This window comes from Cervus elaphus, chromosome 5 (genome assembly GCF_910594005.1).
Source record: "Cervus elaphus chromosome 5, mCerEla1.1, whole genome shotgun sequence".
NCBI classification, from domain to species: domain Eukaryota; kingdom Metazoa; phylum Chordata; class Mammalia; order Artiodactyla; family Cervidae; genus Cervus; species Cervus elaphus.
Genome location: NC_057819.1, coordinates 119,520,991 through 119,540,687, shown reverse-complemented (window position 1 = coordinate 119,540,687; position 19,697 = coordinate 119,520,991). Strand labels below are relative to the sequence as shown.

At 38.6% G+C, this 19,697-nt stretch overlaps 2 protein-coding genes across 6 annotated transcripts in view; one reads left to right on the top strand and one right to left on the bottom strand.

The window, feature by feature from the left end:
- The window catches only part of TANC2 (tetratricopeptide repeat, ankyrin repeat and coiled-coil containing 2), a 371,488-nt gene that overhangs the window by 351,066 nt on the left and 725 nt on the right, over positions 1–19,697 (bottom strand). The window lies entirely within an intron of this gene.
- The window catches only part of LOC122693253 (translation initiation factor IF-2-like), a 47,869-nt gene continuing 31,105 nt past the window's right edge, over positions 2,934–19,697 (top strand). Inside the window, exons 1-2 of the mRNA XM_043900795.1 lie at positions 2,934–3,021; positions 19,417–19,650. Coding sequence (XP_043756730.1) covers positions 2,934–3,021; positions 19,417–19,650 — 322 coding nt within the window. The remainder of the gene's footprint in view (positions 3,022–19,416; positions 19,651–19,697) is intronic.

Here is a 19,697-nt window from a genome sequence, read left to right as displayed (position 1 = left end):
GCTAAGTAAAAAAAAAAAATAAGCAAAACATGAGTATTATAGTATGCAAATACTTTCCCTGTAAGAAAGATAAAATATGCATGTATATGCTAAATTTTGAGAACAAAGACAGGAAAGACAAAGCAAAAACATTTGGCAGCCAAGGCTATAAAACAGAGAGAAATATTACTCATCTCAAAAAGCTGGGGGCACAACTGTAAAGCTCAAGAGATCTCTGAAAACCCCAGTGGTCAGATACCAAGCCCTCTGGACAAAAATCAGTGCTGACACCACCCTCAATACATTTGAAGCAAACAGCGAACTAAAACAAACTCAGCTACAACAAGGCCCAGCCACAGGTCAAAGATAAATCAGAACAACTCAGCCTTCCAATCTACTTCCTAAACAGAGGTAGCATAAGCTCTTCTCTGGAGGTAAACAGTATCACTTCGTCTCTACTATTCTTTTAGACAAGATGCCTAGCATACGGTCAAAAATTTAAAAGATTCCAAAGAAGTAAGAAAATGTAACCTGCACTAATAATCCAATTGTGCCTCTCAGTTCCAAATTCATCTTTTTTTTTTGCCTGCTCTGTGGAAATGGATCTGAGGCCTTTAAATATTTTTTTCCTTTGCCAGCTGGCACAATGTGAAGCTTTGTCAGTAGAAGCTGTAGTAAAAACTTGGGGAGGAAAGCATTCTGTTTCTGGATCCCAGCGTGCTTGCTCAGCAGGCCCGGACGGTGTGCGCGGCTTCTCCAGGACCCGGTTCCCACGGCACTGGCACCTTCTCTAGCATGAGGCGCCCGCGCTGTCCTACAGCTTCTCCGGGATTCGGCTTGTGGACTGCACAGTGGCCACGAGGACCCAGGACCTGCACCACCTCCCAAGACCCTCCCTCTGCTGGTTTTATAGTGAACTACCTTTGGTGAGACTCTCCCTTGTATAGCCTTCCTTGGCGGGGTGAATTTTCAGTGAGTTCTGAAGGGGAGACTTCCAGAAAGTTCTGCCAGTGTGGTGTCACAGAAATTTCTCCACCATTCAGTAGAGAAATTTTCAACAAGGTCTGGATGTCAGCTGGCAGCTGGGGAGAGTACTCTACCCTGGAGTAGTGGCCTCTCCGTACAGCTATTAATATTCCTACATTCTTTACTTCTCAGAGAAGGAAATGGCAACCCACTGCAGTATTCTTGCCTAGAGAATTCCATGGATGGGGGAGCCTGGCAGGCTGCAGTCTGTGGGGTCGCAAAGGGTCGGACACGACTAAGAGACTAACACACACACATTCTTTACTTCTTACTATCCAATGCCTCATTACTGCATTTCTCTGTTATAGTCAATAATTATTTATATTAAATGTTTGATGCTCAAATTACTATATAGTTTGTCTCTCATGACTGGACTCAGACTGTGACAGAAGTCAAACCAAAAAACACTGAATGTATGATTCCAAGTACATGAAGTAGAAGTGTAAGGAAAACTAATCTATGGTAGAAGGAGTTTAAAAAAGTGCTGCCTCTCAGTTGTGGGGCAGGAGGACTGGACAGAAAGACGTTATGAGTAAACTTCAAAGACAGAAATATTCTACATCTTGTCTGTGATTATACTTATTCAGATGTACACAGCTGCCAAAATCTATTAAACTGAATGTTCATATCTCTGCTTATAAATAATACCTCAATTAGAAGAAGAAAAAAAAGGAATCTAAGGTTTCATATTGAGAAGCATTTGAATCTACTGCTGGGGTAGGAAAGCAAAATAGGAGACCAGATATCATGTTGTTCCAAAAAAAAATAAGGAAGCAATAATAATAATGATAAGGACACATAACAAAGGAGCCAGCCTGAAGCTGGATCCACTGGGAAAACCTGGAACAGTTTGAACAGCAAAATAAATGATAGGAATAGATCATAACCTGCTAAATAAAGTAGGAACCCATAAGCTCATACTGTAATTCAAGGAATAGAGGCAGGGAGGTTTGGCTGGCTCTGTCATAACAGAAGATCAACTAATAAGTACAGACAAAGAGGCTGCGTTACTCTCATTTGGCAACCAACCGAGTAATAATTAATTCCAGTGAGAATTATTAATGATGCTAAAACTGGTAGGTAAAATTTTGATGAGCAACAAGAGATTTACATAATTTCAAAATACCTTCCAACAAATTACTTATATACTACAAAAAAGAAAATAGTAACTTTACAGTGAAGAAACCCAGTGGACTCCACTTTAACCAAGTAATCAAAGTGAACATTACCAATAATGGGTCAAATCAGAATTACATGCCTCCGAGGCACTGAGAAGGATACATCACTATACGGTATTCCTGCCCTGCAAATATATAATCTAAGGAAACAGACAAACCAAACTGAGATACAGTCTACAAGATACCTGCCTCTACTCTTTCAAAAGCGTCCACGCCAAGAAACATGAGAGAGGCTGAGGAACTGCTCCAGGTTAAAGACTAAACCAACAGCAAAATGCAAGGCATGACACCGGAATGAATCCCAGACAGTGGTAGGGTGAGGGGGATGCTATAAGGACACACTGGGTGAAGAGAGAATATTTGACCATGGACTGTGGATTAGATAAAAGTATTATATCAACACTAAATTTTCTGATTTCAAAAATTATAGGAGATAGATGAGAATGTCCTTATTCTAAAGAAACAAATACTATAGTCTTTAGATGTAAACACATGACTACAACCTACCCTCAAATTATTCAGAAAAAAAAAATGTACACAGGTAGAATAACGCCCACGTTAACAACTGGTGAACATACATGAAGGACATTGTTTTGTACTGTTCTTCCAACTTTCTTGTATATTTTCATTTCAAAACTGAAAAAAGAAGAGAAGGAAAAAATCTGGAAAGAGCATATGGACAACTCTTGAAGGGTGAGCTACAAAATGGAACAGAGAAATTAGGTGGAAGTTAGAGGGTACTGACTCAGGATGGGCACTGGCTGCCCCAAGAAGACCAACCGTATGATCAGAGGGTTGAGGCTTTGTGCCACACGGTATCAGTCTGATCTTCACAAAGGTAAGTTAGGGCTGAAGGTTGAAATTAAAAGAGGTCAATGATTAAATCAATCATGACTACTACTGAAACCCTAATAAAAACTGCGTACATTGAAGCTCAGATGAGTTTCCTTGGTTGGCAACTCTCTGTACTACAACACACTGATATGCCAGGAGGGTGACATATCCTGTTTCAGACGCATCACATTCGAGAGCCTCTTAGACCTTGCCCTATGTGTCCCTTCCTTTGGCTTGTTCTGCTTTATATCGTTTTTGTTACAGTAAAACTACAACCATAAATACAGTACTTCCCTGAGTTCTATAAATTGTTCTACTGAATTATTAAATCTGAGGCAGTATTAGGAACTCTCAAATATGTAGCCAGTTCATGAGAACTGAGGGAGACACATGCAGCTAGTGTCTGAAGTGAGAGCAGTCTTATAGAAGGCTATGCCCTTAGCTTGTGAAGTCTGGCCTTACTCTGTAGTGAGCTTCAGAAGTCATTGTAGGGAATGAAACAGGAGATGCAGTCAATGGCAGTAATAAGGGGTGGTAGCAAATAAAATCTGATGACATGAGAATCAAAGCTAGATAACTTTAAGAAAGTGAGAAGAATGATTTGAATGCTGAAAAGGGGAATAAAAAGACTATCTACTCCATCTCTAGATCCAGTGATATGAGAGTTATATAAAGATGGAAAGGAAGAGGGCATCACTTGAGAGAGCAAAAAGGGAAGCCAAACTCTCAAGAGAGAGAAAATTCCTAAAACACTAAACTTCTAGGTTGGGAAGATGAGGAGGAGTCAGTGAAAGAAATTCACTAAGATGGAGCATCCATAACACAGAATATCCAAGAGTTAGTGGCATCTTGGAAGCCAAAGCCTTCCCAGGGGAGAGTAATCAATTTTTTTTTCATTTATTTTTATTAGTTGGAGGCTAATTACTTTACAATATTCTAGTGGGTTCTGTCATACATTGACATGAATCAGCCATGGAGTTACATGTATTCCCCATCCCGATCCCCCCTCCCACCTCCCTCTCTACCCGATCCCTCTGGGTCTTCCTAGTGCACCAGGCCCGAGCACTTGTCTCATGCATCCAACCTGGGCTGGTGATCTGTTTCACTATAGATAATATACATGTTTCGATGCTGTTCTCTCGAAACATCCCACCCTCGCCTTCTCCCACAGAGTCCAAAAGTCTGTTCTGTACATCTGTGTCTCTTTTTCTGTTTTGCATATAGGGTTATCATTACCATCTTTCTAAATTCCATATATATGTGTTAGTATGCTGTAATGTTCTGTATCTTTCTGGCTTACTTCACTCTGTATAATAGGCTCCAGTTTCATCCATCTCATAAGAACTGGAGAGTAATCAATTGTATCAAATGGTGCTGATACTTCAAGCAAGATAGAGACTAAAAAACCACCAATGGATTAAGCCATGTGAAAGCCACTGATGATCGTAATAAGCAGTTTCAGCGAAATGGTGGGAGAATATGCCTCGTTGGAACGGGTTCAAAAGAGAATGGAGATCTTGATTTTTAAGCACTCTGGAAATCAACTAAAAGCATATGATTACAGCAAAGCAAGCCTGCGGCATGTTTTTGCCTGTGGTTACTCTCTTTCTGGAAAAGGTCAGTTTTCATTCCAATCACAAAGAAAGGCAATGCCAAAGAATGCTCAAGCTATCACACAACTGCACTCATCTGACACACAAGTAATGCTCAAAATTATCCAGGCCAGGCTTCAGCAATATGTGAACCGTGAACTTCCAGATGTCCAAGCTGGTTTTAGAAAAGGCAGAGGAACCAGAGATCAAATTGCCAACATCTGTTGGATCATCGAAAAAGCAAGAGAGTTTCAGAAAACATCTATTTCTGCTTTATTGACTATGCCAAAGCCTTTGACTGTGTGGATCACAATAAACTGTGGAAAATTCTGAAAAGAAAGAAAGTGAAGTCGCTCAGTCGTGTCCAACTCTACTGCGACCCCATGGACTGTAGCCTACCAGGCTCTTCAGTCCATGGACTTTTCCAGGCAAGAGTACTGGAGTGGGTTGCCATTTTCTTCTCCAGGGGATCTTCCCAACCCAGGGATTGAACCCTGGTCTCCCACACTGCAGGCAAACGCTTTACCGTCTGAGCCACCAGGGAAGATGGGAACACCAGACCATCTGACCTGCCTCTTGAGAAACCTATACACAGGTCAGGAAGCAACAGTTAGAACTGGACATGGACCAACAGACTGGCTCCAAATAGGGATAGGAGAACGTCAAGGCTGTATATTGTCACCCTGCTTATTTAACTTATATGCAGAGTACATAATGAGAAACGCTGGGCTGGAGGAAGCACAAGCTGGAATCAAGATTGCTGGGAGAAATACCAATAACCTCAGATATGCAGATGACACCACCCTTATGGCAGAAAGTGAAGAAGAACTAAAGAGCCTCTTGAGGAAAGTGAAAGAGGAGAGTGAAAAAGTTGGCTTAAAGCTCAACATTCAGAAAACTAAGATCATGGCATCCGATCCTATCACTTCATGGGAAATAGATGGGGAAACAGTGGCTGACTTTATTTTTGGGGGCTCCAAAATCACTGCAGATGGTGACTACAGCCATGAAATTAAAAGATGCTTACTCCTTGGAAGAAACGTTATGACCAACCTAGGCAGCATATTAAAAAGCAGAGACCTTACTTTGTCAACAAAGGTCCTTCTAGTCAAGGCTATGGCTTTTCCAGTAGTGATGTATGGATGTGACAGTTGGACCATAAAGAAAGCTGAGAGCTGAAGAATTGACGCTTTTGAACTGTAGTGTTGTAGAAGACTCTTGAGAGTCCCTTGGACATCAAGGAGATCCAACCAGTCCACCCTAAAGGAGATCAGTCCTGGGTGTTCACCTTTGGCCACCTGATGCAAAGAGCTAACTCATTTCAGAAGACCCTGATGCTGGGAAAGATTGAGGGCAGGAGGAGAAGGGGATGACAGAGGACGGGATGGTTGGATGGCATCACCAACTCAATGGACATGGGTTTGGATAGACTCCGGCAGTTGGTGATGGACGGGGAGGCCTGGCATGCTGCGGTTCATGGGGTCGCAAAGAGTCAGACACAACTGAGCGACTGAACTGAACTGAATTCTCTTTCTTCCCAAAAAGAACTGCTGTCTGCAACAAGCAGCCTTCAACCATGGTGGGAAGGTCATGAAAACCAGCAGCTCTGCTGCCACTGCCAAACAAGATTCAATGTGCAGCACTGCCAGTCATAGTAGCCATCTCAGTGACAAGTGAACAGGAAGAGTCAGTATCCCCAAGAGGTTGTAGTCCTGTTTGGAGCAAGCAATGGACTAATGGACTATGTGGGGATTTAATAGCAAGTTCCAGGTGTCAAGATAGCCAAAGGAGGTTGACAATCCCTTTTTATGCCCTAGGTATTGATTTTTTATTGTGCCAAGACAACTTAAAGGAAGAAAGAATAATCTTTCCAACAAATGTTATTGGGGCAACTCAATAGCCATACACAGAAAAATAAGCTTAAATCCACCACATACAAAATTAACTTAAAATGGATCAGAAACCCAGCAATTCCACTTCTAGGAATTTATCTAAGAGAAATTAAACATACAACCACACTCAAAGTTTGTACTCAGGGACTTCCCTGGTGATCCAGTGGTTAAGAAGCCACCTACCAATGCAGGGGATATAGGTTCTATCCCTGGTCCAGGAAGATTCCACATGCCAAGTGGCAACTAAGTCCATGAGCCACAACTTCTGAAGCCCAAACACTCTAGAGGCCATGCCCCACAATAAGAGAAGCCAATGCAATGAGAAGTCTGCACACCACAACTAGAGAGTAGCCCCCACTTGCCGCAACTAGATAAAGCCCACGTGCAGCAGTGAAGACCCAGCACAGCCAAAATAAATAAATATTCAAAAGCAAAAAGAACATCTGTGAATCATTAAAAAAAAAAAAAAGTTTGTACCCAAATGTTTATAGCTGCATTGTTCATGATAAACAAAAACCAGAAAAAAAATCAGAAAGTCTATTATTTGGTGAATGGATAAACAAAATGTAGTATGTCTATATAAAAAATAGTAATATTCAGCAATGAAAATAAAAGTACTGATACATGCGCAACATAGATTAATCTCAAAAACGTTATGCTGGATGAAAAGATAGAAGCAAAAGACTGAATAGTATAAAAAAAAACTACATATTGTGTGATTCTACTTATATGAATGTCCAACAGCCAATTTATAGAAACAGAAAGCAGACCTTTCTGTTGCCTAGGGATAGGGCTGGGAATGGAGACTGGATGCAAATAGGCTCAAAGAAATTTTGGGGGGGTGAGAGATATACTGTAAAACTGGATGATGGTGATGTGTAATAATCATTGAATTATGCTGTTACAAGAGGCGAATTTTGTTAAATGTGGGTAATAACTCAATAAAGCTGTAGAAAGGAGAGTTTGATACGGTGAACAAAGACAACTGTTTCTGCAGAGTCTGGTATAAATGAGATAAGAAATGAGGAAGTCGCTGGAAGAAGAAGTAATGTTAAAAGAAGGTTTCTTTAAGATGAAAGAAATTACAATGGTTTTATTCTGTTGCCAGTGATCCAGAAAAGGAGAGACAGACAAGAATTACAGGAAAAATGTCTTTGAGAAGGCAAGAAGGGGTGAGCTCTAATGGACGAGCTCAGTGGGAATGGCCTTCAAGAGAGGAAAAGACAATTCACAGTAACACTGGTGAAGATGCAGGTGGTGGGAAGACTTCTTCTGTTTTCTCAGTAAAATAGCTGAAAGAGAAGACAAAAAGTGGAATGTGGAAAATTTGAGTACAAGGGAAAGATAGGATCATCTAAGTGAATGGGAGTATGGAAGAATGACAGTAATACAGTAGGCGAGCTTGGCAGCACTAAGCAAGGAATTTAAAGTTATTTGGTACTGGCCAAGAATTGAAAGTCAACAGTCATTCTGCTCCAGCCACATTCAACTACAATTGTATGGGAGTACAACAGGTAGAGCTGGTTTTAAACTTTTTGAATTAAAAAAAAATTTTTGGCCATGTCATGCAGCATGCTGGATCTCAGTTCTCCCGGACCAGAGATTGAACCCACACCCCCTGCTTTGGAGGCATAGAGTCTTAACCACTTGGACCATCAGGGAAATTCCTGGTAGAGTTAGTTTTAACCAGGCAAGAACCACCAAAGAAGAAAGGTCAAATCAAGAGGGTTGAGGCAGATGGAGGAGATCAACTGTAATGATGCAGTATGGGAATTCAGCTAGTTTGAGGGTAAAAATGAAAAAACTGAGGACATGAATGCATTGAGGAAGAGTGAAAAGGTGGTAAATTAAAAGGTCCCTGTGAGATCAACGAATTAAGGTTGCTGGGTAATAAAAGAAATGAGCCTGAAAAAATAGAAGTGGTAGTTGGAGAGTAAAATGCCAGAAACTGATAGTATAGAAAGTTGTAATTTTGAGAGATAGCGAGTTCTAGGACAGCAACTCTCAATCCTGAGTGTGCATTAAAGTCACCATGGAAAACTGTCAAAAACCTTATCTCAGGCCACACCTCAGACCAGGCAAATCAGAATCTCTGGGAGTTAGTCCTAGGCACCTCTGGTTTGCCAAAGCTCCCCAGTTAATGCAGATGCACTGAGACTTTAAAAATATCTGCATAGAGTGTGCAATAGAGTGAATGGCTGAGAGAGAAGACAGGATCAGTGAAGAAGAGAATGTCAAGAGACCAGAAAATCAGAAGGATCATCTATATGAATACTGAAATCACCACAATTATAAATGGAGTAGCAGGAGACTAGCAGTGAACCCAGAAGTCTAGAAGCAACTATGAGAAAGCAAACAGAATACTTAACCCACCTCACTAGAAGGAACCACCACTTTAGAACTTGCCAAGAGAAGTAAGTGCCCTCAGGCAAAAGGTAAGTTTCAGTTAGAGAACAAAGATAGTGCTGTTTAGAGAAAAAGTTAAAGATAAAAGGGAAGTTTTGCAGATGATGGACAGTAAGAGCCAGAAGGCACAGAGAAGGGCTTCATGATCATAAAGGGGTGGAGTTTGAGATCAGGCAAGAGAAATGAAGGAAAGAGAAGGTTCAGAACTACTAGAGGAGAATCTCCTCTAGAAGATTTCAAGAAATCTCAGAAAGCAAGCCCCCATATTTTTAAACACTACACAAAAACAACAGAATAAAAAGCTCAGAAAAGTTAGACCCTTTCCTGAGCCCAGTCACACTCTAAAAGATTCGTGTAATTAATTTCAAGTAAAAATGAGTCACAGAAATGTATCAAGGTCAATCCCACATAAAGTTGTTATAAGAAGAGAACATAGGGACTTTCTTGGTGGCACAGTGGGTAAGAATCCGCCTGCCAATGCAGGGGACACGGGTTTAAGCCCTCGTCCAGAAAGATTCCATGTGTCGTGGAACAACTAAGCCCATGTGCCACAACTAAGTCTGCATGCTGCAACTACTGAAGCCGGCATGCTCTAGGGCCCACGAGCCACAACTAATGAGCCCCTGATCCACAACTACTGAAGCCCTTGCACCCCAGGGCCAGCAAGTCACAGCTACCGAGACGTCATGCTGCAATTATTGAAGGCCAAGCTCTGCAATAAGAGAAGCCACCACAATGAGAAGCCCATGAACCAAAACTAGAGAGTAGCTTCACCTTTCACAACTAGAGAAAGCCTGGGCACACAGCAATGAAGACCCAGTGCAACCAAAAAAAAAAAAAAAGAAAGAGAATATGAAGCAGAATAACATCATTGCAGACAACAAAAGTGTGCTGCAAAGACATACCCACATAACAGATCAAAATTAAAACCTGCTATTTCAGAATGAGAAAAGACCTTAGGAAAATGACATAAGACATTAAAGAACAACAAATACAAGAATTATAAAAACTCAAAATGAGCCATGACTCGAGTAAAAATTAAAAATAAAAGGAAAGACATATTCCAGAAATGAAAATAAGAGTAAATAAAAAGATAGCCCCTTAAGAAAAACAGAAAGTAAAAAAGAGAAAAAAATTAAACTCAAAAAATAGACTAAAAAGATCTGAGAAAAAGTGACAAATATTGAAGATGGCAAAGAAGACTGAACATACAACTGACAGGAACTCCTGAAGAAGATCAAAGCAAGGAACAGAACATATAGTAAAAACAATAATTAAAAAAAAAAATTTCACTGAAATAAAAAAAATATTTGAGACTACATTTTGAAAGGTACAAGGTGTACCTGAAATTATTAACTCAGAATGATCAAAATGATTTTACTATCACTAAAGATTAAAGAATAAGAAGAGAGGAAGAGAAAAACTGAAGGGAGAAAGAGAGAAATACAGACCTATATAGATAGGAAATAGACTCCATAAAATCAGAGATGAACTGGCATTATTGGGTTTCTCATAGTATAAAAATGATAAAGTACATGATGAGATTAGACCTGATCATCTCAGCGCACATAAATGTGGCAAGACTTTTTGTGTAGAAGATAAAGAATGAGTTACTGATACTTGAAAGGAGAATCAGACTAGCATCAGACTTATCTATTGCACAAGAAGCTTAAAGACAGTGGTAATAAGCAATCTACATTATATAGGGGGAAAAATGATTATGATCCAAAAACACTATGTCCAGTCAAGATACACTTTAACTGATCAAGAGAAAAGAAAGGCATCTTCACCTAAGCAAGCATTCAGAAATTATGCCACACACACTCTGAGGAAATTACTCCAAAATGTTATCAAATGTTTTTCGGCACCTATTAAGATAGTCAAGGTCTCTTTTTTCCAGTCTCCAACACTCCCAGAGTTGCAGCTAGCAATAGAGATGTGGCCAAATCCAAGAAAAATATCATATATGACCAGTCCTAGAAATGACTTCAAGAAAAATAGATCCTAAGGAACACATATTCTGCCAACAAGCACAACAAGAAAACCCTCAGAAAAATTTAGGCCAACGTTTCCAAGACAATGAGCACCTGAACAGAGGTCAACAAGGTGGTCATTAAGCCCAAAAGTAATCAAATAAAAGGTCTTAAAAAGTGCCAGCCCTAAATTGGACAGGCATTCATCCATATCACCCATCCCAGTCTCTAGAAGTATGCTTATTTCCATACTGTCAAGAGGACTAGACTCTGGCAATCAAAAGCTGGTAGTGAGGCTAAGGTCAGAGTCAAGGTCCAGGTCCTACACAGTCCTCCTAAAGACTCCAGAAAAATGGTTTTTGTCTATTAACTTTGAGGATCAAAGAATTGTACAAAACTTAGACTACTGTCCTAATGGGCAGGCATCTCCTTTTGCTGTTTTATATAAACACAATACAAAGTCCCCCAACTCACCCCAAAAGAGAGAGATACTCATATACTTTTTATCTTTAACTTCATTAATATAAAAAATGTTAATATTTAAGTAGCTTTGCTTCCCTGGAATAAATTCTACTGGATCATGATGTATCTATTTTACATGCACTGCTGGATTTATTCTGCTAATATTTTATTTAGAATGTTTGCTTGTCTAGTCATGAATAAGAGTGGCTTAATGTTTATAATAGCAAAAAGAGGAAAACAATATCCATCAGGTGGAGAAAAACAAACTAAATTATGGTGTCATATGCTATGCAATGTTATTCAGCTTTATAATATTAATTAGAGTTTCATTTACTAAGCTGGAGCTAGCCATGATATATTCTTAAATGAATAAAGCAAGTTACAAAAAGCCTATATATGTGTTTATATACATATATATATGCTTGGGCTTCCCTGGTGGCTCAGATGGTAAAGAATCCACCTGCAATGCGGGAGACCTGGGTTGGGAAGATCCCCTGGAGAAGGGAATGGCTACCCACTCCTGTATGCTGGCCTGGGGAATTCCATGGACTATATAGTTCATGGGGTCACAAAGAGTCGGACACGACTGAGCAACTTTCACTTTTTCACTTTCACACATGCTTAATGGTTTCTGAGCAAAGAGAAAGATGATAAAAAAAAAAAAAAAAAAAACTTGAAATGTTAGTTAATGCTGGTTACCACAAGGGTAAAAGTGGAGGAGAGGAAAATATTTTTTTTCTTCCTTCATCCCTGGTTTGTTTATTTCCGTGGTTGCAAGCAGAGGAATACTTTTGGAATTTTTTTTTTTTAAATAGAAGGTGGGGGAAGGAGATACCAGTTATCTACTGTAATTAATGACAAATTAACATTTGTTGACAACTAATAAATGGCTTCCCACATAGCTCAGTTGGTAAAGAATCCGCCTGCAATGCAGGAGACCCCGGTTTGATTCCCGGGTCGGGAAGATCTGCTGGAGAAGGGATTGGCTATCCACTTCAGTATTCTTGGGCTTCCCTTGTAGCTCAGTTGGTAAAGAATCCACTTGCAATGTGGGAGACCTGGATTGGATCCCTGGGTTGTGAAGATCCCCTGGAGAAGGGAAAGGCTACACACTCCAGTATTCTGGCCTGGAGAATTCCATGGACTAAGTTCACAGGGTCACAAAGAGTTGAACACGACGGAGCAACTTTCACTCACTCACTCACTCAATAAATGGCTACTGGATACATCCAAAGGAAAAACAGAATAACATTATCTAAAGAAGAAGAGGTACCATTATAAAGTTCATTTACTTAAAAATACAAAACAATCCAATCTGGAACCAAAGTTGCATATGAGTGGCCTTTCTAAAGGCAAGATGTCTTCATGATAAACTAGTTTTTAACTTACAACTAGCACAAACTTATTAGGTTGTGTATATTATGACAACCAAGGATAAACCTAAGATAAAAAGTGAGTCATGTTAAAGAAAAATAGTCAATGAATTAGTGTTTGCATGATATGGACACAAATGAGCAGAAATGGGCAAAATGTTATAGAAATCATCAAAGCTTGGGGAAAAAATGAGATTTTGAATACTAGCTTGTTATACTGGAAAAAAAGGGGCAAACTCTTTCTGGTGTATTATTTTACACTGTAGATAGAGAAGTCCTTTTTTAAAGTAGATCACAAAAGACAATCAACCACCTTGACTGTCACAAATTTTTTAAAGAGAAAAATTACAAAAAGCTAACAACATGGCGCATGGTGGCAGGCAAGTAGGGGATAAACTTATCACACAGAGGAAGTTTCAATTATTCACAAAAATGAGAAATGCTTGTAAAAGTAGAAAATGTTCACATGATCAAATTGAAAAAAAAAATTGCCAAAGGGCTCAATGTTTCAAAAAGGGTTATGGTTTGCTATTTTCAGAGGAAATTAAACATTACTTTTCACAAGTATGTGGTACTTAAAGGGAAACAGTACAAACAAATGCATACTAGGAGTCTGCCTAAGAGTTTTTATTTTTAAGTTTACATTTATTCAAGAACTTCTTCTCTCAGCTCTTATCAAATCTTTCAAAAATGAAAATTTCAAGACACTAAATTAATGAGTAGCTCAATTACCATAGTTTTTTTTTTTTTAAATAACTTACTAGGCTGAAAAGAAGGGCAAGACAAAACAACAAGGAAAAGCTAGACTGACAATACTAGTAAAATATCATGGGAAGGAATTATGTGAAGAACATCAAAAAAACAGAAATCCAGGACACTCTCCAAAACCTAATAAAAATGAATATTTATTAAGAATTAGATGTTGTCCTAAGGATTTTCCACTGACATTATTTTATTCATCATCATCAAAATCCTGCAAGAGAGGTTTTAACTCCTCACACAGCTAGTAAGTGACAGAGCGATAATCTGAACCTGTTTTCAGGGTTCAAAAACTCACAAGTTCATGTTCTCTCTACTATACAAGGGGTCTCATGATTGTTAAGATTTCAAGTTTCTTAAAATCAAACAACAGTCTTGTCATCCTACAATATAACAACGTCTGAAGAGAAACTTCCAAAGAAGTCTCTTCCTCTTTAAATCCCTGAAAAGGAAGAGCTAAGATTCTCTGACGCTGAAGCAGGATTTGAATGTGTGGTAGTAAGTCTTCATCCCACATGCCTACTAAAGCTAATTACCTTCATTCACCCTAATTCACAGTCTTCAGGAGTTCTACAGGATTCCATGGAATTCGAACTGAAATAGAATTCTAGAGTACAAATACCCATCAAGCTTCCTTAACTTTGCCTTATCAAACTTCTAGCAATTACAGCTAGAAACTGTGAGACCCCCGAAACACAAGGTTAGGAACAAAGGGCTAAGAAGAGACTTCCTTCAATTAGCAGAGGGAATTTGCTGAGATCTGAGGTGGAGTCTCCTGCCTAAATGATTAAATCACAGTATCTGCATACCCACTCCCATTTCTAAACTTAATAACTAATCCACTTATAAGGCTAGATCCTAAGGAAGGGAAAAAGAGTTTCCATGGTGATAAAAAAAAAACTGGTGCCATATTTCTTCATGTTGTCCCTCTATCAGATCAGATATGTCATCTGATATAATCATATATTATAACGTAAGCATGGTATTACACACAAAGAAATAAGCATGATTACCTGGAAAAACAATGGTTTTTTCATATAACAATGACTTTGTTATATGTATACAAAATATGTATATGAGAGACTGAGACCAAACAGGGAAGAATGTTCTCTTACATGCTGTGCTCCAAACCTTTCCACTTGAGATACCTCTTCTGAGGGTGAAAAAAAAAGATAGAATCGAGTAATACATTTTGTCAAAAAATTCAGAGTTAGACGTAATACGGGTGTCATAAGGAGGCACAAGACGAGTCTGTCAGATAAACACCGACTCGGCAATTAAATTTTTAAAGAAACATACCAACAAGATTATTCACTATAATGCAACTACTCAGTTTAAATAACTGACATCAGAATCTCGCAAGTTCTGATCAAAAGAAAGGCATTTGAGAGGTGGAATATATCGTGCACTCAATAAAGACAGAAATTAGTATCATGGGGAAGGCAGGGATAAAGAAGGTGAGCAATTACTAACATCAAATTAACTCTTTGCCTCTTAAACTTAGTCATGTTTACCCTTAATTATTCAAGAACAAACAGAAGCTGAACATAAGATACTGTGGTAAGTGTGGCCCACAGAAAAGCAACTTACCTAATACTTAGAACATCCACAAACACAGCTTTCAATGACTTATAAAGATTTTGTAAATAAAATAAATGGACCTAAAAAAAGAAATGTTCTTCCAGAAAAAAAATTATGGAATTACAATTATTTACTTAGAGCTTTCTAGAATATGAAAGGTCCCCACCAGAAACTTTTTTCCTCTGATTACATCCTCAACCTGCTTTAGCCTTCTAAAACCCAGGCCCAAATATCACATTCTCCATCTAACATTATCTTAAATCTGAAATACTTAAGGTAAAAATATCCTCTAAAAGGAAGAAAAAGGACCACTGGGTGGGGAAACACAGCGTTAAGTCTTTGAGGTCTTCTTGTAACCTACTTCTCTCCATCAATCTTTAGAGAGTCATCAAGGTCATGATGTAGTCTCAATCACCACACAAACAGCTCCTTGACTCATTTTTTTAAGTCATAAACAATCTTCATCTAATACAAATTACTGCAAAAGATGCTATTCAAATAAACCCAGTGGTGTTTTCATGGTATTATAACAAAGACAAAACTATTTATTTACACCAGTGTCTTCCTTCCAAATGACAACAGTATTCGATAACCATAGGCACTGAGCAGATACAATGTTGAGAAAAAAAATTCTAAAGAATAAACTAATTTTCAAACTATTTTATAATATGTTACCTTGATCAGACTAGTACTAGAAAAGTAAACAACCATCTGCAATTGTTTGTTCTAGTTCCTTGAAATAAAATCTGGGTACCAACAGTACAAATATGACAGAAAACACTGGTGATCCTGTATAGGCATGTTTGCGTGCTCAGTTGCTTAGTCACATAGACTCTTTTAGACTCTTTGCAACTCCATGGACTGTAGCCCCACCAGGTTACCCTTACCATGGGATTTTTCCAGGCAAAAATACTGGAGTGGGTTGCCATTTCCTCCTCCAGGGTATCTTCCCAACCCAGGCATTGAACCTGCATCTCCTGCATCAGCAGGTGGATTCTTTACCACTGAGCCACCTGGGAAGCCCTTGTATAAGTACAATCCAACATAATTCAATGAGTGTGCCCAATCAGTAGATCCCAGAGATTCAATTTTAATTCTAAGAGGAAGAAATATGACAAGGAGAGAATTTTGACGCATTCTTTTAATCATACTTGTTCTTCCTTAAATCTAACTAGTATTGACTACCTTAAAACTCCCCTTTTGGAAACACTGGTTTAGTATACTCTTTTCCAGGCTTACTTCCTTCTCCATTAAAAACAATGCATACAGAGTCATTCAGAAAATACTAAAAGAACAAAGGTCTTAATGAGGAAGTGGGGGGGGGGGGTGTGGCTAGAGAGCTTGCACAGGACAGTTAAGAATCAATGACAGAAGAGGGAAATAATCTACTAACGTTTAATCATCTTAATAAAACCTTATGATAAAGATGCAAACACAAAATGAGGTTTTTCAAGTATGCTAAAATGAGCCATTGACCAATATAAATACAGAGCAGGACTTGACTCTATGACAATTTATTAAATACACTAAAGTATATAAACATACATGAATTAGTCTCAGACATAATCAGTAGATTATATTGAACTGCCTTATCAAACAATGTATATAAAAATGAAGGAAGTGTTTGACTACATGATATGTGATTCACGGAATGGCAGAAAGTTTGACTAAGAGAAGAAAATAACTGTTGAGTATAGGAGGTGATATTCATTTCTTAAACCGTGTGGAAGGTATATAGGTGTTGGCTGCATGATTATTCTTTTATACTTTATAAATTTTATACATTTTATAAGTATTATTTCATATGTAGTCAATATCTATAAAACAGTAAGCGCAAGAAAAGCCTGAGCAAATATTTGTTAAAGAAAAAGATAAAAAGTACATATGCATCTGACCCATTTTTGTTAATTCTTTTTTAAATAGGATCATAAAAATGTAAGCAGACAGGAAAAATAGATCATTTCTCTATAGAAAATTATTTCTATAGCTCTACACAGAGATCTCTACACTATTTCTTTAAAAGCACCAGTAAACCTTTACTGAACACTATGTGCACACACACACACACACACACACCAAACTACTTGAAAGTAAAACTTTCAACCTCCAAATGTCCCCCCAAAATAAAAATCTCCATCATAAATATTTCCTTAACCACATGAAAAGTATTGATATTCCTCTACTCATAATCCCAGAAATAAAACTACAAAAATAAATTCCTAAAGAGAAATATTCATACTTTAAATAACCAAGTGTTTTTGTACAGTTATAAGTAACGTAAGTATTTTTTGGTGTATTTGGTGTATTTGTAACTGAGTAAGTTACAGTTATAACTGTTAAGTATTTTTTGGTGTATTTGTAGGCTTAACATTTATGTGTCTTACTACCTACCGGGGCTTATCCACATCTATATATTTGCTTTTATATGATGGGCACCTGCATTTTAACGATGTGTGTCAACACTAATTTGATTGAGAGGGCAATAGAGTACACTTACGAAGAGCACAGAGTGTGCAGCCAGAGTTCCTGAATTGAGACTCAGCTCTTCCACTTGCTAGCTAAATAAACCTGGGCAAGATATTTAACATCTCAGTGCTTCAGTTTCTCATTTGTAAAACGGAAATAACAGTACACACCTCGTAGGGTGCTGGAACCGATTAAAACCTGCATAACAGGACTGGCACAGAGTAGGTGCCATGTAAGAGTAGGGCATTACTAGCAGCACTACTAGTAGTCCCATAGTCTCAAACATACTGAAAAACATTCTTAGCAATCTGAATTACTGACAATAATTGGATACTATTAAAAACAGATATTAAATCTGAAGCCTGACTGACAGTAAGTTTAAAGCCCTGAGACTCTGAATAGGTGATTATAAATCTCCATAACCACTCTATCCAGAACAATCTGAGGAGAGCGGTTTCCCAAAGTACAACTCTCAATTTCTTCCCTTACACAAGGGGGCAGTGATAACAAGAAAAGAATGGGGCTCTGTAACACCTCTTCCTACAGACAGTAGGGGGTGGCAGTACATATGGCTTACAGTCAGAACAAAACAGGAAGATCCAACAGAATTGCTCTTTATTCTCCTCAGGCCCTCTCCTCATGCTTTAGCCCCCACTCACCCCCAAAGTGAGGGACACATCAACAGAAATGACTAAAACCCAAAATTAATCATGAAGCAAAATCAGTTTTGTCTTTGAAGCAAACAATCCCTCAATGGCTGAAACTGGATTCAGGAGGAAGCCAGTCAGTATGAATTTTCAGATTATCTGGCAAATGTTCTTCTAAGAACAACATTCAGGCAAATAACTCCATTTCTCTGCAAGAACTGCAACAGAAGGCACTAAAATCTCGTCAATAATTAACTATACCCTAATGAACACATGCAGCTATTTCTGCTTGTTTCATAGTATACAGACACTCACTGAATGTATATAAGTTACATTAAATAGCTCACGGAGCTGTCTTTTGTTACTTCTGAAATTTCAGCTACGTTCTGACAATCCTCTCAAAACACAGATGTTCTTCTTAAATGGAAGTCACAATGTTTTGCAGCATGTGTAATTATATTTATATGTATATACACACACACACATGTATGTATGGAGGGGGGATGAGAATGTTTAATATTTCTGTGCTCACATTCCTAAGATGATCTACCTGGGAAAGGCTGAAAGAAGCACTCCACTGACAGTATCCATGTTGTTGCTTTTTATGCCACCTTTACTGTATTCAATTTCTTTTTCCTATTTTGCTACCCCAACAATCAAGCATATTTCACTACTGTCACTCACTGCAATTAACCATTGCAATAGCTTTTGGCTCCAACCCTCAAAATGCCTGAAAATTTATCCCTTTTGTTCACCATATTGTTTTGTTTTCCTCATTCCAGAAATTTTCACTCGTATAAAAATGAAGAAAGGGGCACCTAGGAAAAAATGTCCCTTTGCCTAATGATCTTGAACTCAGAATTATGGTCAAGATGTGGGGTGCGTTTTTTTGGTGTGTCTTTTGTATTTTTTTCTTTTTTTCTTTTCCTGGAGGGGAGGAGAGAAGACAGTGAAAGACACCCAAATCTTCCTAATATTAATTATCATTGTTTACGTTTGGTGAAAACCATTTTAAACATCCTACACCTGGAATAGAACACAGGCTGCAATTGTATCAGTGCTCTACACGCTGACGGCAAACCGGAATTATCTTAGCCCTATTTTTTCTTTCCCATCTCACAACTAGACACAATTTGCTTGCTTCTTTCACGTGGGCACTCACACTATCTCAAAAAATAGCATATCATAGCTCCTCTCGATTTCCTGTGATAAAATATCTAGCCATGAGCCTTATTAATCTCTTCTTAGACTACGCCTCCTTTCCCAGAGGAATTAACGATATCACTAAAGAACACTTCTGCTGTGAATTTCAACGCCATACAGGCCAACCCACCCTGTACCTTACCTGGCACATTTCACAACTACTTTTATGCTGCATTCTGGGGGCACATTTTGCAACTCGTTCTGCACCACCTTCCCTGCCACGTTTAGCAATCTGCCTGGCATCTCCTCCCGGGTCCCCGTCATCCGGAGATTCTCTCGGTACCAAATTCCATGACACCTTCGGTGACACCGAAGTGACCGATCCC